General features: G+C 41.2%; 1 protein-coding gene across 12 annotated transcripts in view; it reads right to left on the minus strand.

Annotated features, from left to right (window-relative positions):
- The window catches only part of Ptprt (protein tyrosine phosphatase receptor type T), a 1083833-nt gene that overhangs the window by 111078 nt on the left and 950279 nt on the right, over nucleotides 1–22476 (minus strand). For all 12 annotated transcript variants that reach the window (XM_021156881.1, XM_021156878.1, XM_021156880.1 and 9 more), the window contains one exon: nucleotides 21322–21470. In XM_021156881.1, coding sequence (XP_021012540.1) covers nucleotides 21322–21470 — 149 coding nt within the window. The remainder of the gene's footprint in view (nucleotides 1–21321; nucleotides 21471–22476) is intronic.

Genomic DNA, 22476 nt, shown 5'->3' on the forward strand with positions numbered 1-22476 from the left:
GAGAGATGACTCAGAAGTTAAGAGCACTGGCTGCTCTTCCAGAGATGCTGAGTTCAATTCTCAGCACCCACATGGTGGCTCACAGCCATCTATAAGTTCTGGTGCCCTCTTCTGCCCTGCAGGCATACATCTGGACAGACCACTGTATACATAATGAATAAATAAATCTTAAAAAAATAGAACCACCATGGTCCATCTTGATTGCAAAATTAACAAGTGATTCAATGAACACATAATTATCTATTATCTATTTTATACCATATACTATCATAATCTTCAAGAATGCATTGGTGGCCAAAACAGAAGTGAATGTTCTATATGCTGTGATTTTACTGGCTAAAGATGTTGATATTAGTCACAAAACATTTAGAAGAATAAACAAGCCTTTTCAAATGTGGCATTTCTGATATATACTGAGAGGCAAAGTACACAGATAGCACCGTTATCCAATTTTGATGCCTATGAACCACAATAATGAACATTATGGCAAGATAAAGGTACAAGTGGCACTTATATCTGGGTGTTAATCAACCACTGTCTAACTGAACTTAAGATCCTCATGACAAGAGAGGAAATCATGTCTGGTACTAGAAAGCTAGGGAACTACTGGGGCTAGTGAGGTCATGGATTTTAGTGGAGAACTTATTTTGCTAAACCTGTAAAATTCCTAATTGCATTCTAAAACTTGTATTCACAGATAAGTATACTGTCACATCAAATCAAAAAAGCTTTGATTTGCAGCAAATGAAGATCATCACAGAAAGCCACAACTGATGATAAGGCAAAGATCAACTGCTCAGGGGGAACCTTGTCCCAGTGGATATGTTTATAACACAAGTCCTGCACATAAGGCCCAGGAAATGTCACAGAAGAGGAGATGGAATGATTGTAAGATCCAAACCCCAGGAAGCCTGCTGTGAGATTGTGTTTTCTAGAAATGACAGGGATGCTATATTCATGTTACCTCAACAATGTGGCTGCCTAAAAAAAGACCTAAACAATAGCAGTACCAATAATCACACTAAGTTGGAAGGAGAAGTCTTAGAGGGTCCTACATCTAGAGAAAGAACTTTAGGAAACTAATGACTGATTGTAACCAGTCCCTAACTGGTTATCCAATACAAAACAGTCAGCCCTGAAATCCTATACACACAAGCAACACCCAACAGATCCAATGGGTTATATTTACATATTTATACATCTGTCTGACTTTCTATCTATAACAATAGTAATCAAGTAAAAAGAGGCCACCAATTTGAGAAGACATGGGAGGAACTGGAGGCAGATGACAGAGGAACGGTTGGAGGCAGGAAAGGGATGAGGAAAAGCAATACAATTAGATTTTAATTAAAATTAAAAACTGTAAATAAAAAAGTAGAACTTGTTTAGATTAGATATTTAGAACCCCCCTCCGAAGTTGACATTTAATCACAGACCTGAATGGTGGCTAAAAAATAAAAGACAAGGGAGAAGAATATTCTTTAAAAAGGCAATGTAATTGTCGAAGCCATGTTGTTAAAATGTGTGTGTTTAGAAGTGGATGCTCACAGTCAGCTATTGGATGGAACACAGGGCCCCCAATGGAGGAGCTAGAGAAAGTACCCAAGGAGCTGAAGGGGTCTACAACTCTATAGGAGGAACAACAATATGAACTAACCAGTACCCCCAGAGCTTGTGTCTCTAGCTGCATATACAGCAGGAGATGGCCTAGCTGGCCATCATTGGGAAGAGAGGCCCCTTGGTCTTGCAAACTTTATATGCCCCAGTACAGGGGAACGCCAGGGCCAAGAAGTGGGAGTGGGTGGGTAGAGGAGCAGGATGCGGGGAAGGTATAAGGGACTTTCAGGATAGCATTTGAAATGTAAATGAAGAAAATATCTAATTAAAAGGTGGAAAAAATGTGTGTGTTTTCAAAGCACAGGGAAAAGTTAATATTTCTAGCTGTATTAAGCAAGCTAGTCAGTGGCTAGAGATAAAATTAAAGACATCAACAGGGCTGGGAAATGTTGAGCTGGTAAAGTGCTTGCCACATAAGCACGAGGACACTCGTTTGAGCCCCAGGATCCACAAAAACAAACATGGGTGTGGTTTTCGCTGCCTATAATCCCAGCCCTGGGGAAGCAGAGACAGGAGGATCCCTGCAGCTTGTTGATTGGCCAAGGCTAGAAAAATTAGTGAGCTACAGGTTCGAGGAGAGGTCCTACCTCTAGACAAAGGTATATGGGGCAAAGAGGATTCTCTGTTAGTAAACTGTCTGCCATGGATGAATGAGGACTTGAGTTTAGATCCTTAACTTCCACGCAGAAGAGCTGTGAACAGTGGAGAGACCAGCAAGCCCCAGGGGCTCACTGAGCAATCAGTCTGGACAATCAGTGAATAAAGTGGATTGAAAAACAAACACCTGACAATGACCTCTGTTTTCTACATGTGTGGATTTACATGTGTGCGATCATGTGTGTAACTACACATATGTCCCACATACACACACTCCCACACTAAATATGTAAACAGATGTCAGCTCATTCTGGGTCTCTATATACTATGAGAAGCATTTAAACTTTATTCTAAGAGCAATAGGGAATGGTTTGGGGTGGGGAGGGCTGATTGAGCACACATGATGAGATTTACATCTTTAAATCAAGGACAGGCTAGCCAAGTGTATTTTCATAAAAAGCATAGCAATGGTATTGAGTTGTTTGAGAAACCTGTGCTCATAGACCCACTTGAAAGGATGGTGACAGGATAGAATGATAAGGTTACAGTGACAACAGCCAGAGATCAGATCTGCAAGTAGTATGACAGGGCACAGCTGGTTGAAGAGTCACCACTGGGGTCCCCACTGCAGTACGTACAGGAGTGACTGCTAGTCTGGAATGAGTCTCTTACTTTCTAAGCCTCTGTCACATCTACAGATCAGAAGGAATTTCATCTAACCCAGATCAAAGACCCTGAAGATGAAAAGGGGTTTTCACCTAGCAAAAACTGAACTGTCCCAATGAGATATTATCTGAATAATGACACTCATTGCTAAATCAAACATGTCCAAAGACTTCAGGTATCAAGCTCTCAAGCTATCGATTAACCAAGAAAATATGAAGCAAGGCAGAAGATCTAATCAATACCCAGAGCTTAAAAACAGAAAATATCCTGAGTGAGGTAACCCAGACCCAGAAAGACACGCATGGTATGTACTCATTTATAAGTGGACATTAGCCATAGAATACAGGAGGACCATGCTGCAATCCACAGACCCAAAGAAGCTAAGTAACAAGGAGTGCTCAAGGGAGGATGCTTAAATCTCAGTAAGAAGGAGAAATAAAATACACATGAGAGCTGGATGGAGGGAGGGAACTAGCAGGGGAGAAGGGGAATAGAAGGGACTAGAGATGGGGATCAAATGGGGGATGGGAGTGGAAGAAGACTGGGGGGTGGGAAAGAACAGAAATCAGTGGGGTGCATCTCTGGGATGAGCCAGAAACCTGGGACAGGAAGGATCCCAGGAGTCTATGGGGGTGACTCTAGCTGAGACTCCTAGCAGATTGTGAGATGAAAACTTAAATGGCCATCTCCTGTAGCCAGGTGAGATTTCCATTGGAAAGATGAGGACACCAACCCACCCATAGACCCTTCCAACTCAAAATGTGTCCTGCCTACAAGGTGCTCAAGGATAAACATGGAGTAGAGATCGATGGGATGGTCAACCAATGATTAGCCCAGCTTGAGAGTCATCCAATGGGAGGGAACTACCCCTTGACACTACTAATGATTCTCTGCTATGCTTGCAGATAGGAGCCTAGCATAACTGTATCCAGAGAGACTTCATCCAGCAGCAGATGGAAACAGATGCAGAGACCCACAGATAAACATAAACAAGGCAGAGTGGTGGGAAGGATTGGGTGAGTCAGAGAGGTCAAGGATACCACAGAAAGACCTACAGTCAACTAACCTGGGCTCATGGGGGCTCACTGAGACAGAACCACCAACCAAAGAGCATGCATGGGCTGGACCTAGGCTCCCTACACATATATAGCAGATGTGCAGCTTGTTCTTCATGTGCATCCCCTAACAACTGGAGCGGAGGCTGTCTCTGACTCTGTTACCTGCCTTTGGATCCCTTCCCCTAGGTGGGCTGCCTTGTTGGGCTTCAGTGGAAGAGGATGCCCTTTGTGCCTGCTGTGACTTGATGTGCCAGGGCTGGTTGGTACCTAAAGGGAGTGGTTCCCCTTCTCTGAGGAGAAGGGGAGGAGGTAATAGGGAGAGGGGCTTGTGAGGGTGGGACTCAGAGGAAAGGAGGGGAAGGGGCTGTGATTAGGATGTAGTGTGAATAAATAAATTAATGAGAAAATAAAGAATGTAACACTCTCTTACATCTTTATTTTAAGGAGGTGGTCACTCCAGATTTTTGTGTTGGCTGGTAATTCTCCAAGTGTGTGTGTATGTGTGTATATGCTTGTAAATGTGTGTACATGTGTGTATATGTGTTTATGAGTGTGTATGTGTGTGAATATATATATGTGTGTGTGTGTGTGTGTGTGTGAAAGAGAGAGAGAGAGAGAGAGAGAGAGAGAGAGAGAGAGAGAGAGAGAGAAAGAGAGAGAGACTGTGTGAGTGTGTGTGTGTGTGTATGTGTGCATAACAAAACTCCTGGTATACATCAGCATTTTGTGCACTTTCCTAGAAGCCTGGTTTCTGTGGAAAACTAAGAGTCTCTTGCACAGTTTCAGCTACTCTACCTCTAGCAATTTGCCTCCCAGTCACCAGGATGACCTTTAAAAAACTGATGGCAAGCCTTTCTCTCTAATTTTAACATCTACCTTAGCTCCTTGCAGAAACCAATGCATTCCAATACTTTTTCATATTCTTTAAGACATGGCCCATTGTTCACTTGTCTGTGTTCATCTCCTACCACTTAATACCAAGGAGCTAATAGTTCAAGTACCATAATAGGCCAAACTATTCACAAAGGTGTGTCCCCTGGAATGAGATTACTCAAGAATACCAGGGAGCACTTGGCTTCAGGGAGGATGAAGACCACAAATATAAAAACAAACACATAATTCCCACACTCTGTGTTCCATTGGAAGCTCTGGGAAAAGACAATACTTTTAGACTCTTGTTTTTAAAACTTTTAATTACATTTCTTGTGTGTGTGTGTGTGTATGGTGTGTATGCAGGTATGTATGTGTGTGTATGTATATATTGTGTGTGAATGCATATATGTGGTGTTTGTGTGTGTGTGTGTGTACGTGTGTGTGTGTACGTGTGTGCCACAGGAAGCAACTGGAACTCAGAAGACATCTTGGTGGAGTTGGTTCTCTTGTTCTGTCATGGGGTCATATGACTAGAACTCAGGTCATCACGTTTGTTGGCAAGCACTTTTACCTGCTAAGCTATCTCACTAGTGCTGGGCTGCTCTTTGAAAGTATGTATTTATCAAGAGAGAGAAAAAGAAACTTTCTAGAGTCAGGAAACCTGCAGATACTTTACGTAACTATTTATTGGTAGCATTAACACTAACAAAAGTTGAGACTGCTAAATTGTGAACTATTGATATTGGTCATACTGACTCCTAGCGAGAGCAGTGAGCAGACATCTTCCTAACCCCTACCCCTTTGTATTAATTTTCTTCTTTTAGAATAGTGTGCCAGTTTGTCTCTAAGATGACTACCATTGAGTCTTTTAAAAACTACATATTTTTAGTAATTTGGGGGAAGATGATTCTTTGAGTTTAATCTCTTCCTCTCCCTTTCACCTCATCCTATACACACTTAGCCTCATATCCTCTCTTTATTTTAACTCATCCAAATTTGTCTGGGCTCCATACTCTGGGATAAGGGGCCATCCACTAGAGTAAGGTTGTCCTATGGGTGCCTAATCCTTAAAGAAAATGACTTCTCCCTTTTCCTGGAAGCTGTCAATTACTAATAGCTCTTCAGATAGAGATGGGACTTGATAACTATCTCCCCCAAATATGCTGGAATTTTTCTGGCTTGAGCTTGTGCCGGTCTTAAGCATGCTGTCTCACTCTCTGTGACTTCATATGTGAAACTACCTTGCCGTGTCTGAAAACCACTGCTTTCTTGAAAGTGTCCACTGCCTCTGCCTCCCATGAACCTTTAGCTTATTCTTCTAGAATGATCTCCAAATCTAGAAACTGGGTAGAGTGTGTGCATTACAGATGTCCCATTTAGGGTGGAACATTTCATAATCTCTTATTCCCTGCATTTCGACCAGTTATGATTCTCTGTGTGTTAACTGGCAAGTTATTGAGGCCAAGAACCCATGGCTAGATTGGCCATAGGTTCTAGGGGACAGCTTGCTACTAAAGGGGTATAGTATTAATCCAACTCCTAACCATTTATTGTTACACCTACAGATTAGTACATCTCAAACCTCACAAGAGAAGCCGCATTATACAGTAGATGGCAATTAACACCATCAATCGTTTTCCCTCCTGTATGTGTATGCTATTTCTCCTGTAGAGAAATGGAATCTGTCCTTCAAGTTTTTCAAGTTAAGTTGGCCTATGACTGCCCCCAATGATGACAGCCAACAGAAGTGATGCTGGCACATAGACCTCATTTTTAAGATACTAGGCATTTCCTGATGTTCCTGAAATACTCTCTCTGGGGGAAGCTGACTATGATAGAAGACATCTGATTGTTCTGAGCCCTCCATACTAGAAGGGAGCCCATTGGATGCATGGGGAAAGAACAATATTAGCTTGCTTCAGATGTGTGAGTCATTTTAGCTCAGGAATCAGAGACGTAAACACTGGAGCCATTGGGCATTTCATCCCCAACAGATGCTACCTGAGAAAGAACTGAAATGCTAGACCTATGGCCCTAGGGGAGCTGTCATAGTCATTTTTGGCCACTCAGGACAGCCCAGCATTATGAAACAGAAGCAAACATCACTTGTACTCTGTTCAAACTCCTGGCCCACCAAACCACGAACACACTACAGTGCCTGCTGTTTTTCTTGCTATTAAATTTTGATGTGGTGAGGACAATGGCCACTAGCTTCTCTTTTTCTGACTTGACTGACTTGACATTTGTTTCTGTAAAATCCAATTCCTGCACCATGTTGTCCTTAACCAAGGGAACCTCTTCACATCTCCTGCAAGTGTGCATCTCATCTAGATGTCTCATCTCATCCACACGTCACTCTCAGTACCTAGGAAACCAACATGGCCCAAATGCCTTCCTATTTAGCTGGTAAATAAGTTACACGAATTATAGAAAGCCTGTGGCTCTCAGAGCAAGTTGGGAAGCTGGCTTTCCATGACTACATGGACCAGACCTGTGTAACAGGTGTTCATTGTCAACAGTAGCCTCCCCCTCCCCTCAGATAAGCTACATCTCCATGTCTACATGTGCACCCAACCAGACAGGTGAGAACCAATCTGTTATAAATGTTGCTTTGACATTTCTCTTGCCTCTTCTACTTGGCAGAGCCAGGTAGCAGCCAAACCGAGATTTGCTCATTTGTGTGTGCACTAAAGACCTCCCCCCCTTTTTTTAAAAATATTTTTTTATTACGTATTTTCCTCAATTACATTTCCAATGCTATCCAAAAAGTCCCCCATACCCTCCCCCCCACTTCCCTACCTACCCATTCCCATTTTTTGGCCCTGGCATTCCCGTGTACTGGGGCATATAAAGTTTGCGTGTCCAATGGGCCTCTCTTTCCACTGATGGCCGACTAGGCCATCTTTTGATACATATGCAGCTAGAGTCAAGAGCTCCGGGGTACTGGTTAGTTCCTATTGTTGCACCTACAGGGTTGCAGATCTCTTTAGCTCCTTGGGTACTTTCTCTAGCTCCTCCATTGGGGGCCCTGTGATCCATCCAATAGCTGTCTGTGAGCATCCACTTATGTGTTTGCTAAGCCCTGGCCTAGACCTCCCCTTTAGACCCCGTGCTGTTCACGGGATTGGGGGAGTGATTTATACATTCCCAGACTACCAGTGACTACGTTTCAAAGGCTTTTTTGAGTAACAACTCCCAGAATGTCAGGAACCACGACCATGAATGTGTAAAATGGCACTGAGTATTAGAAATCTGGCGCTAAGGTAGGGGTGACACCTGACTGACAAAGGCACATCCTTTGATTTCCGTTCTCCACCTGTATCTGCTTATAGATGTTGAAAAGAGTGCAACTGCATGTGGTACCATCTATGCCTAATATTCCTTATAGTTTTCTGAACACATAGTGTTTCTCTGTCTAATCCTTACTTATCTATCCATCCACTTGTTAGAGAGAGTTTTGGGTAGCTGCTCTGTTACAGACACTGCACTGCATGCTGAGGATAAGGGAACAATAAACTATAAATGCTTTCCGCCATCTTGGAGCAGTCATAAAATAGACCTTAGACAAACATGTCTGAAAACTGTAGTCAGCCTTCAGGATAAAAATGAGGGAGCATAACTCAGTGGTACCACTGATAAAAGGGAACATATTGGATAAAGGAATAAGAAGATAAAAATATACACAAGGGAACAACTCATGAGTAGAGAGCTAAAATAACCAATTAGGGGCTGGAATTGTCTCATGGGTCGGGGAGTAAATATTTTAGGCTTTGTGGGTCAAGCGGTCTCTATGGCAACTAATTAACTGTACTACCACAGCATAAATGCCTTCATAGAAATATGCAAACAAGAATGAATTTATTCTCATAAAACTTTATTTGTATTAATCAATACCTTGGGCTAGATTTGTCCTGTGAGCTTTAATTCACCCACCACAGTCTAGAAAGAGAGAGATGGCATAGATGAAATCCTGTGAGAGAAGACAGCACAGCTGAAGTTCACAGAAAAGGGAGTAAGATGTGACAGCAGGTGAGATGTGAATGGTTTATGATTTCAAGATCTTATCCTAATGTTTAGCTTAATAAGATATCCCTGGTTATTATGGGAAAATGGAGTAGAGAAAGATTAGGATGGGAAATAGAGATTATTTATTGTTATGTATTATTTATGCACTATGACCTTTTGTTGAAGCTAGAGATGAGGATGGTGATGACTCAGGCAGAGATGAAGAGAGCCAGTGGATATGGAGAAAAATACATGGATTCTATATATAGTGAAAGTTCAGAATTAAGTTGTCTTTAAAAATTGGTTTTATTCTAGTTTTATTTATCAAGGATATCATATAAGTCATGCCATTATCAATTTTGCTATATAAGTGAGGCTACTCTTGAACTTTTGATCCTCCACACCCAGTTTCCCAGTGCTGGGATTGCAGGTATATTTAGGAGGACAGGGTAGAGGAGAGAATATGGACACATAACTTACTCTAAAGATCTTTCAAAGACGTCAGATAGAACCTTACTGCTGTAGAATACACACACACACACACACACACACACACACACACACCCCACACACAAACACACTCAAATAGCAAAAGACTTGTTACACAGTTACCCTATAACTATTACGGGATGGCATTGCCCCTACTAGACACTGCAGGCTAACAAATAAAAAGCTTAATGTCATGAATGGTTTGTTGGCCAGTGGAGTCTCACAAACTTTGAAATGTTATAGGCCATTGTCAATGTATTTTGTTACCCTCCAGAACTTGACAATAAGAACCTCTCACTGAAGACACCATACACTAGACCAACAGGAAACAGCAAGTTGGTTCTGATGCAGAAGCTTCATTGCTCCTAGATAGATTAAAGAGTGCTGGAAGGTGCTATGCACGCTACCAGTGTAAAGTTGCCAGTATTACCCAGCAGTGAACACTCTGATCTCCAATAGTTACCGGCCTGCCAAGAAATGCCTCTGTGCAATAGTGTCATGAATGTCATAGGAGTAACTACTTTTTGATTGACTTAAGGTCCAATCCACAATGTTAAGTGCAGATGTGTCACCATTACCAGGGTTAGAACCTGTGGATAGACATGACCTATAACCTAGGGGAGAACCTTTCACTATTATTCTACTAAATAGATATATAATTAACCTACATTCTGATAATTAACAATTAATCTATAGATTAGTGTACCTCCCAGCCCTTGTCAGGGATCTCTTGTAGCAGTAGATGGTGACTAATTCAGAGACTCAAACTGGCTAAGGTGCAAAGGATAGAAGACAGTAGAATGCTCCTGTCTTACCTGCACCACACAAGTGCTTCCAATATTATACGAAATGAGCCATTTGAAGTGCTTTGGCCAGTAATTACTCACAAGACATTAGCCAGTAGAATTATCTGTGATTTTATTTTCCCAGCCTACAGCTTTGAGCTGAGGAAATTAAGAAAAAAAAATCTGTAAGACTTGGTTTATTCTGCTACCTAGCAACTACATATTTACATTTCCAGCATCTTTTCTTTATCCCTGATTAGTATAAGAAGCACTAAGTGCCCTGTTATAATTCAGGACCACCTGTGAAGTATGGAGGACTATTCTATTTTCTTCTGGAGATGCAGTGGCCTAGCATACATTGTCAGCTTTGTCACTTTACTGAAGTCCCTTTGAAAAGTTATTGGGAGGAATGACTGCGCCAGCATACAGTGACAGTGACGGTCTGTCAATGGGTGACAAACTGCACACTCCTGCAATGGAAAGATGATGCTGTACAACTCACAGAGCCTGGGAAGCCAGGATTCAGCACGAGGCCAGGGCACCTGGCTCTAGGGTTATTCAGCCTTCAGAAAGGATTACCTCCTTGGAATGGGAACTCAACTTAGCCACAGATGCAAGCCCTGACTCCTTTCCTTAGTAAATTCCAACTGCCAGCCCAGTCTTATCTCAGGTCATATGCTTTTAGCAGAATGCACTGGGCTCTGAGCCTGTGATGCTTCAGGCACATCTTAAGCTGTTGTACCTTTTGCCTGGGATAAGCCCTCTCTTACATGGAGTTTAAATGAGCAGTTGCTAACTCAGGCAGAGTTAATTACCTGCTGAACCTCTGATTGGCATTCCTGGGACATTATACATGCCTTTCCCCTATCAGTTACCATATTTATTGAAACGAATCCACTCACAAGTCTCCTCATGGAGGAGACTAATATCCTTGAAGGCAGAGACCGTGTCTTATTTATCACTACAATCCCTATAATATTTCCCCCTATAGTCGGCATTCAATGAATATTTAAAGGAACACCTCAGCTACTCCCATAACGAGGAGATGAAAAGGATAATTCAATTTGAGAAGGTTCTATTTGTGCAGAAATCAGATTTGGGATGGGGGGATGTATGTGGAAATTACAAGAAGACAAACCACTAATGACTATACAGCATTTCAAGCCTTTGAATGAAACTATTGAACAGGAGCTAGAAGGGTCTCAGCCCCCAAACGACTCCCAATTCCATCAGTGACTTAATGAATGATTTGAGGAAAAGCACCCCCGGACCAAATTCTCCACTTTCCAGTATGGGAAGGCTGGATCAGACATTATCTCAGACACTTCTTAATTTTTACTATCCATTGTGTTACATCCATTTTTGTTCAATATTCTTCTGAGCAACTTGCCACACTCTAACTCCATACTGTTTGCGATAGACAATTTGTTCACTTCCTTAAGGAATACTTACATTCCCATTTCTTTTTTTCCAAAGAGCAAACAGTTCCACCCAACTCTGGGTTTCCAGGAGTTTAATAAGCATGTCCTTTATCTGTCAGTCAAGTGGATGATTGCAAAATATTCAATAATCCCTGTAAAATATTCAATAAAACTGGAGGTGGCAAGCTTGTAACATTCAATTCTTCTCCCAGATTCAATTTAATCCTGGAGCAACCAGAAAAGATAATTGTTCCTGCACAGAATTTTTGCACTTTTCGTTTGCATTCCTCTGCATGAGGCCCTGTCAGCTCTTGGTTTTCACCCTCTGACTCATTGTTGCCTCACCTTGGAAATTTCTGCTCCTTCCATCCTGACTCTTAGGCTTTTTTTTTTTTTTTTAAGACAGGGTTTTTCTGTGTAGCCCTGGCTGTCCTGGAACTCACTTTGTAGACCAGGCTGGCCCGGAACTCAGAAATCCGCCTGCCTCTGCCTCCCAAGTGCTGGGATTAAAGGCATGTGCCACCACGCCCAGCAACTCTTAGGCTTTTTAACTATTCAGGTAAACCAGAAAGGAAAATCCCACATGGTTGAGAGAGAACTCTTGAAAGGTGGATCCTTGGTTGTATTGACAAACGCTAGCAGCCTTCAGGTCAAATAACCCTTGACAACAATGTCCCTTGGAAACATCTACTCCAGGGAAGAGAGCAGGCAGAGCCTTCCTACCCAGAAAGCCTACAATTTTGTTAACATCAGAGACAACTTAGCAAACGAGGCACCGGAGTTTTGGTGTCTGACAGACCTTGGCTTTACATTGAGCTAGTGAGTTTTAAACTTGAGCTTCATTGGAATCACCTAGAAGGCATAGTGGATGTGCTTTTTCCTAGGCACTACCCAAGCTGAAGGTGCTCCTTTAGAGAGAGGGCTTTGGGGCCATTATGCTTTAAATGGATGGCTCAATGTCTGTGACCCTTATTTTCTTTTCTTCTGTTTATAAACTTGCAAATAAGTTAAAATATCTCATACAAAACTAACCAGACACAAAGTCTATACATCTCAGTTACTTCTATACAGTTAGAACAGACTTGAATTTCTTTGGCAATAATAATGCCTATCTTCCACAAGGCCATGTAAAGGAGTGATTTTGACTAGAGGGCAGAGGTGTCAGACAGACCTATGTTTTAGGTCTAACACTACCATTTAAAGCTATGAAGTTAGGAGTTCTATTTATTTCTATTTTAAGGCCTTTTTATCCTCATCTTTTAACCATCAGTTTACAACATTATTTAATCCTCTCAATATGCTAATGATGTTAATAATATTAAGTATTCAGCATTTAAATGAATATATCATTAATTACCTTTAAAAGGTTTATTCTTATTTTATGCATATGAGTGTTTTACCTATATACAAGTTTATGTACTGTAGATATGTTTGATACCTACAGAGGCCAGAAAAAGGCACGGGATCCCATGGGACAGTGCTCAGTGATGGTTCTGAGCCACCATGTAGGTATGGGAACCAAACCCAGGTCCTCTACAAGAGCAGCAAGCGTTTTTAATCTCTAAGCCACCTCTCCAGCCACAATATCATTAGTTCTTGAAGAATAACCATGATTATCATAAATTTGAACAGCATTTTGTTGTTGTTGTTATTGTTGATTTTGATACTCCAGACCCGGGAGAGTAAATAATGTTATTGGCTGACACAGTCAGAGTAGCACATAGCTTGGTGGGCTTGGCATGGATGAGACATCAATTCTTCCTCCCTTTGGGTCTGAAAAGTCATTTTCACATAGGACAGATATACCAGCCCTCACTGGAATCATGGCATTTACAGTAGGCAGGCATGTGGTAGATTCTTGGACATTGATTCAGACATGGACAGTGTATTTTGGATGCTAGTTTGGAGTCCAGTGTGAGGGAGATGACAGCTCTCTGCAGTCACAGCCTGAAGTAGAGGGTCATGGTTATCTGGGAGTCCCAGCTTGGAGTAGGAGGTCCATGAATTTGGTCAATAAATAGAAGGGTCAACTGTTTTGAGCAGGTTGACAACAGGGGTGTGTGTTCTGAGGCCTGATGACTGAAGTGGAATTGTTTAGCTTGTAAGAAGAGCTAGAAACTTCAGTCTAACAGTTAAATAGATGGGGTGAGGGTGATTGATTCCATTACCCTATCCAACACCAGAGGGCAGACAAAGCCAGCACTGGGCTACTGATTGGTACACAGGTGAGTAAGCAGAAATAAAAGAATTGAAATTATAGTGGCAGATTTCAGGTTCATGGAAGATGAAATTCACTCCGAGAAAAGTATAACGCTCTGGAATTAGAGACATCTTCGAATGAATCCCAATTCCATCATTTGTTCATTGACTCATTCATTCATATAAATAAATTGTCAATGAGTATCCGATGGGTCAGAGTGTTTTCTTATAAGGAACCAGAGAGGACCCAGGAACCATGTTTAGGATTTTAGGCTGTCTTTATAACAATGATGATGTTATTTATAACATCAGGATAACAAGGGTAACAATTTGACCTAGCCATGATGTTTGGGGGTCTAGATACTATATATGAAACTATTCAGCAAAATAACAGACCCAGATAAGGTCCCTAGTGGAGCTAACAGTCATTAGCATCACATGATATCAAGTCAACAGTTATCCCCAGAGAAGGCCAAGATTCAATTCTGTAGCTAGCTCACCTCAGGGAGCTTGCCACAATCCACTCCAATCTCCCTAACATTTTAAAGTCCTGATCTATCTTTCCTATGTCAATTTCTCTAGTTATACAACATATTTCTAAAATAAATAAGGCTGCATTTTGCCTGACACTGCCTGCCACCTGCCTCATCTCTGCTCAACCATCCTATGATAGACTCAAACTTGAGTATTCCCTGACTGTGTCCAAAGAAATCATTTTATGAGTTCTGTCTGTTGAGAGGCAGGGATATGCCTCGGGGTTCAGGGGCCATTCTCCTCATCAGAAGAAAACAGCTCCTGGGGCATTTCTGTCTGGGCTGAAATGAACCACGAGAAGATGGCACATGAATACACAAGATGAAGAAGACATAAGCACAATATACAGGGACAACAGCTGAAAAAGTATCCAGAAAGGGAACAAAATAATGTTGGGAAAAATTATCAGTATGCAAGGCTGCAAGATCAAAATCAGATTACTGAAGAAAAGGTTAGTGTTTCTTTAAATGGAAAACAATATTCATCTCTGTCCTTGAAGTGTGCTCCTGGGTGTATTTTGGGCACAAAGACAGGAGATGAGCCCTGGAGTCCTTTGTGCTGGTTGCTTCAACACAAAGTCATACAGCAAAGATGCTGATTGTCTGGACCTCTGTTTCCCTGCCCTGTTGTGAGACAGGGACCAGAAGCCATCCCTGTTTGTTCATTTTTGTATCTTCTTGCAGACTGTTCCAGCACAACAATAATGAATATGAAACCATTTATGTAGAGTCTGGCTTTCCTAGGAAGCTCCTAGAGGGACAATTCCTGCAACTCTGTCTGTGAGAGCATTCACTGGGCAGGTGATCTGATGCAGGCATTTAGATGAATAGAGGGTATGGGAGGTGGCACGGTCTTCACACTCTGCAGGGCTATCTTGCCTTTGTATTTTTTGTTTTCCTCCCAGCTTCATTGTAGAGGGATTGATAATGATTAAAGACAAAGATGTCTAGTTTGGAAAGGAGAATATATGCTATCAGACACAGATTTCTTTGACAATTCTTTAAACAATTTTAGGAAAATGTATTAGTCAAGTGGATTCAGTAACACACAAGTTCTGGATGGGGTCACTGTGAGGCTGGACTTAGATGATCATGACCAAGCCCAACACCTTATAACAATCTAACTGACTCCATGTCAGTAACGCTGCTCAATGATAAAAAATTTACCCACATTATCACTGAAAAATGGTGCTATCTGTCTCTGCAAGTGCCAAAGAGCTCACTCAGTGAAGCTGGCAGTTGTCAAACTACAAGTCATGGCTCTGGTTTGAGGGTAGAAAACTCCACTTGGCTCCTAATCTCATCTCTACTACTTCTGTGAGATGTGACTTTGAGCATGTCTCCTTTTGCTCTCCTAAACTTGGTTTCTTCATTTTCAAAATGGAGGTAGTACAGAATTTACAAAATTTCAAGGAAGCTTAAGAGCAGGATTTACACAAAGCAAAAGTTCCAGGGCATAGTAAGGTCTTCCCCAAATTATCCTCTTTCTTGAATGTTTGCTACCAGAAAGTTCAGAGACAGATCCATATTTAAAAATTAGTACCTGCTGCAGGCACCTGCATGCACATATGCACAGGCACACACACACATACAGAGAAAAATAATAGAATAAGTATATTTTGAAAAAAAATGGTTATTTGTGATGTGAGTTTCCAATTTATAACTACTTTTCTCAAACTTCTGACTTAGCAGCATACTTAATGGTCCAATGTCTGATGATCTCTGTGTGATCTAGAATGCATATTTAGATTTTAATTATGATATAATTATATTATGGCGTTCCATTGACTTGACTTTGTTTTTATTTATAATTGTCTGATCTTAGGCTTTTTTTTTTAACTATTGCTTTATCATGAGTGCCCTTGTTGAGTACATTCCTAAATTCTTGGATGAACTGGGTAAATAGGCTTTAATGGATACAAGGACAAATGTGTCCTGATTCTGACTTGTCAAAGGGTATGTATTCTGGATTTCAGTTTCCCTACACGTAGAACAGGCACAATATTAAACCTATAAGCTATCTATGACATGAAAATAAGGATCTACGGAGACCTGGGAGGTGAAAGACTCACAGGACTCAAAGGGAGGGACCTTAGATGAAATGCCAGACAGTAGGGAGAGGGAACTTATAGAGCCCACCTCTAGCAGGAAGACAGGACATCAAGTGAGGAATGGGGTTGCCATCCAATAGTCACATCTCTGACCCATAATTGTTCCTGTCTGAAAGAATTACAGGGATGGAGATGGAGAGGAGCCTAAGGAAAAGAAGGTCCAGCGACAGGCCTAAAGTGGGATCCAGCTCAAGGGGAGGTCCCAAGATCTGTCACTATTACTGAGGCTATGGAGCACTCACAAAAAGGGACCTATCATGACTGCCCTCCAAAAGACCCAACAAGCAGCTGAAAGAGTCAGATGCAGATATTTGCACCCAATCAATGGACAGAAGCAGCTGACCCCTATTGTTGAATTAGGGAAGGCTGAGAGAAGCTGAGGAGAAAGGCGTTCCGGTAGAACCAGCAGTCTCAATTAATCCGGAACCCCAAGATCTCTCAAACACTTGACCACCAAACAGGCAGCATACATCAGCTGATATGAGGCCCCCAACACACATTCAGCAGAGGATTTCCAGGTCTGTGTTCACTCAGAGATGATGCACCTAACCCTCAAGAGACTGGAGGCCCTAGGGAGTTTAGCGGTCGGGGGATGGGGTGGGGGTGAGGGCATCCACATGGAGATGGGGTGTGGTAGGGAGGAAGTGTGGGATGTGGAGCAGCCAGAGGGTGGATGGTGGTGGGGAATGGAATATGGAGTATACAACATTCAATTAATAAAAAAAGAAAATAAGGGTCTACTGTTGAAATATGTTGCACAAATAGAAATATTTATCTGGAGGCAGAAGAGATGGCTCAGTGGTTAAAAGTGCTTGCTTGCTGCTCTCTAAAGGACCTGAGTTTGTTTTTCAGTGTCCAAATCAGGTGGTTCACAACCTGTAATTCTATCTCTGAGGGAGTGCTAACTAATGGTAGCCAGTAAAACAGGAAGTTAAATGCCCTATGAGAAAGGTGAACAGAACAGCCAGGCCCCCATGTCCTAGTGATTCAACTGCGATTTGTTTTGCAGCATTTTGTTTAGTCTGAAAATGAGCAAGGAGAAGACAGAAATACAAAAGATAAAGAAGCAGACATAAGCCTGATGTGTAAGGAGTGTACTTGAAGAAAGACCCAGAAAACAATCCCAGTGAGCAAAAGATCACAGGGAAAAAAATTACAAGTATTCCAGGCAGCCAAGATCAAAATCAGATTACCTAATAAAAAGCCAGCTTTTCTTTAAATGGAAAACAATGTGCATTGTTTGTCCTTGAAATGTGACATGCACAGCTTTTAAAAGAATGCCTAAGCACTCCACAGCAACAGCCCATGTCTGACAGAGCCCTGTCACCCCACTGCCCCAGAGGTCGTTGTTCCTATACAACATTGAGAGGCTTGACTGAATAGATGTTGCCAAACATAACAGTCACTGGTAATAGATAAGACCAGAAAACAGACCTAAGCAGGAAGAGGCAGACTTTGAATAAAGGTAGGGCCCACCTGCTCAATAATGGAATAATTGCCCAAGGTATGTCTTTCTATAATCCTTCCCGATGTAAGGAATGTTCTGCCCCCCCTCCCACTATGCTGCTTCAGAATTTGCACATAATCTCAGTCACTCTTAAAGATGCCGATTCAGAAACCAGACAGCCACTTCCCTAATGTCACGAAAATAGATTCAATTTTACATACATCAGGGTGATTTCAGAAGCAATTTTTACATCTCTAGTGTAAGCATTACTTACATTTTTCCCCCTTCAAAACTCATCCCAGTGGTCCCACAGGGCATTTTAAACGTTACCTGATGCATTTTAGGGCATTGAACAAAAATCCCTAGAGTATATTTATAGCTGCAGTCTGAAGACACTAGATGCCTAGAAAGAATTCTAAAATATTTAGTGATTCAAACAAATGCATGATTTCATAATAATTGAATATAACCAGTCAATTGAAATTTTTTCCTGACTTTAAAAAAGAAATATCAATAAAATAAATATCTATATACAGATACATAGGAATGCATATGGTTTATGTATACATGTGTATACCGATACATACAGATATCCGATATGGACAGCAGACACGTCTGATGGTTTGGGAAGACTAGCTTTGACCTTTAGAACATCCCAGGAGACCTCGCTGCAGGTTTTTACCCTTTCTTTTTCATTAGTGAAGAGTTTTTTATCTTGAGGGTCTAACTTTTTATCCACAATAAAAACAGTGGTTGTATTTCTCTTTGAAATCCAAGGAAACAGTGCGACCTAGGTTGTTTTCCCATATGACTAGCAAGCTCGAGACTTAAGACCTGCAATTTCAGGGTCACAGTGATTGTCATGCTTGCTGGACCATAATCTTTCTGTATCTGATGCCTTCCTGGGGAACTTTTAGAACAGGGAAAAACTGTGCACACAAGGCTGGGATGTGCAGGAGAGTCTTGGTATGAATAACTACAACTAGTGTCCTTTTTAAGGCTAAACTTGCAATGCTCAAAGAACCAGGACAGCTCAGTGCAGTTCAGGATCAACCTTTCTTCAAGTACACACCAAGGTCACTTCCTAGCCAGCTCCTCTGTGATTCTCTGGTTCTGTGTCTCCATCCCGTTCCTGAATCCTGTCAAATATATGAATATGGGTAATTCACCCAGATTAAGGACAGGAATAGGCTATATGTAGGGTTAAAGAGACCATAGATTGTCTCTTATCTCCAAGAAGAGGCAAAAATTATTTAAAATTTGCTCATAAGGTCGTCAGTATATTTTTAGATTTTTGTCTTAAAACCATTATTAAACCTTAAGTTGTATTCAAACTTACATGGTCAATAGGAGTAGAGTGATATCATGTGGCTATTGATAAAGTTTAGAGCAGTAAACAATACCACCATGTTGTGTATCTTTTTTCTAAAATGATTAACTTAAATGAAATCTAATGTCTTAAATGAAAATAAGACAACTCTGTCTCATGGACCACTCTATGGAACAACTGCCTCAGACTTTTGAAAAGTGTCCTGAAAGAAAATTAAGGCCAGAGGACTTTAGGAAAACCAAATGGAAATGAGCACCTTGGTTGGATCCTGATTTACAGCACAAGTTCCAGCATATTCTGGGGACACACAGGAACTTTAAAAGTGGACTTGCATCTTCAATATCATTGGAATGATGTCATAGCTCTTACAGAAGTCTAATTCTATTGTGCTATGATGAAGAGCTGTTTTATATCATAGGAACCACATACCCAATTCTCTAGGGATGGATTATTCTAGAAACATTCCATCCTCAACTTAACTTCTAAATAGCTCAGAAAAATCTGTTCAGTGAGAGAAAGTGCAACCAGATATCAATATTGAAAAAATATTACTAATTGGTGAATGTAGTTAAAGGATATGAGTATTCTTTTCTTCTTAGCCTCTTTTGGGTGATATAGACGATTTAAACAAATCTTTGCTCAAAAAGACAACACTCCTCCATTTGAACATAATCACTGCCATCCTCAAAGTTCTGAGTACTTAACTAGGGTGTCTCTAAGAACCACTTGGGTAGTATTAAAAGATCCATGGCCCTCAGTCCCTGTCCTGTCTCGCATGCATCATTTTGCTTGGAAAAACCTTTCAAGTTTAATGCTATGCTCCAGCCTAGGGATTTTGGATCCTTGAGAAATGATCTATGTAATTCTGGGAATCTGAGGCAATCATATCTCACCTACCAAATAAGATCAGCCCTACTAAGTGTCTCATAGGCTGATGGCACAAATGAACCCAGTGTGTCTTCATAATAGATGGTGCGGCATTTATATTGGTTTCCTTTATTCTCTAGTGCTCTTGTCACTCCGCATCTCCCACACAGACCATATCTAAAGCAGTCTTTATGAAATATTGTTTCTTCTGTCTACAATGTATAAGATAAATGGTGAAAATTTACTATCTTATTATCAGATCCAGGAAGGAACTAGTGTATAGCATGGTTGAAAAAGTAGAGCAAAAGGACATTTTCTCAAGCCTGGTCACCAAACAGGCTTGTAACTACCCAGCCATGGAGTTCTCCTTTGGTTGGACCAACCATGGCATTTAAACTACTTATATTAGCCAAGGACACCTTATTAACTCTGCATGATGATGAAGATAGTCTTGACCTAATAAAACCATGCTTGGGAACACAGTTTTCAGTATGGACATTGAACCTAGTAGTCTTGTGATTTTAGAGATTGTTACTTTAAACTCAGTTTCTGAACTATTAGGGCCAGAGACATAGACATTCCATGACTCATCTACATTACACAGGGAATGTGAAATAGTTTTGAAAATTGCCAGCCAATAACTTCTGTATGGAATTTTTTTTTGCCTTAAAGTCATCTCCTTTTCCTCCTCTTCTACTTCCTCCTTCTTCTTAGTAACTGTTTTTATTTTTAACTCCCTGACCTGACTCTATCCAGGATGACTTGTTCCCATTATATCTGCCTAGGCATAGACTCTAGTTGGTTGTTTTTTAGTATATATGGTTTATAGATATATGCACATATTTGCATGTGTGTACATGCATATGTATGTGAATATCAGCAGTTAATATAACTACCTCAATCATTCTTTACCTTATTTTTGAGACATGGTGTCTCATAAGACTTGGAGCTCAATGATTAGGCTAGACTGGCTGGTCAGTAAACCCTATGGAATCCCCCTGTCTCCACCTCCCCATGCCACCCTGACTAACTTTTTCTTTGTATCCTGGTGATTCAAACACAGGTCTTCATGCTCATGTGACATGTCTATTGGTGGAACTACACCCCCAGTCCTATAATCTTAAATATGCAAATATGCCTTTTACATCAGATTGGGATACCCTAAAGTTTTGCCAGGGAAAAGACCGCTCACCTATGATATCTCAGGAAAGCACTCTGATTGCATGCTTTCCCAGACTTGCTCATTGTGTGGGATCCACAGGAGAGGCACCAGGACCAAAATTGACCCTGGACACTCCATTCACCTTAGGTGGCTTGACTTACTGAATCCATTAACATCCTGAGAGCTGGAGGAGAAGCCTTCATCATTGCGGTTGGTGCTGAGCTTGGCGGTAGGCTTGTCAGTCGAGGCCACAGGACCCATCTCCCTCTGGGCTCCACTCTGGGTCTCCTTCTGCTTCTTAGCCAGCTTCCTTTGGGACATGTGCAAGGGAAAAATCACAGTCAGATGGTTCTAGTTGCATTAGAGGACTAGAAAGAGAGGTTGGTCTCTTTCCTCATCCCCCATTCTCAGTACCATATTTAGTTCATTCAATAAAAGCAGAGGCAAGGCCGATTTCAATTTATTTAGTTGGAAATATGCAACTTAAGTTTTTCTATCCATAGAATGAGCATGGTATATAATTGAACTTATAATGGGAAATCAGAGAGACTCCCCACTTTCTTAGAGGGAGGAAGAAGTCAGGAGGCTCCTTCTGTTTTCATGCAACTAAACACCACCCACCTATTCTATCTCTATTTTAATTATACCAGGTGATAGACACTTTTATTTCCCACTAGGGAACTAAAAGGTCAAAGGTTTTTTATGGACCTAACAATCTACTTTACTTACATTTTAACTGATAAGGCATAGGTATTTCATAAGAGATACAGTTCAGCCTTCCTCAGAGGTTGACTAATAAAAGAACTCATTATAGAGCAGTAGACTAAAGTAGGGGCTGATAGTTGGCGAGGGTAAAGATTAGTAGTCTCTTTGCTCAAAGAAAGAGAAGCCAGAGCTAGACTCGACTCATAGACATTCTTATAGGAGCAACAGTCCTAGAGAACCAGGGAGGCCATAATAATAATAATAATAAATAGTGTATCAGAGTATTTCTCAAAGTTTGGTGTAAGTTGGAATTACCTGAAGATATAGCCATTAAGATCCTCTAGTAGTCCTGACACCAACTACTGAGGCTAAACCTCCTTTGGCATTAGACAGACATGGGTTCAGAGCTTACCTCTGTTGCCTCCCTGGCTCAGTTTTACTGTTCTCTGTTCATTGAACTCTTGTACACAATGAGGATTAGCCTCATACAGATGTAAGGATTAAATGAGGCAGCACATAAAATACAACACAGTACCGGGCACATAAATGACAGCGATCACATGGACATTGCTATGAAATCCTTGCTGATTCAGCTGATCACATTCTAATGT

This window comes from Mus caroli, chromosome 2 (assembly GCF_900094665.2).
Source record: "Mus caroli chromosome 2, CAROLI_EIJ_v1.1, whole genome shotgun sequence".
NCBI classification, from domain to species: domain Eukaryota; kingdom Metazoa; phylum Chordata; class Mammalia; order Rodentia; family Muridae; genus Mus; species Mus caroli.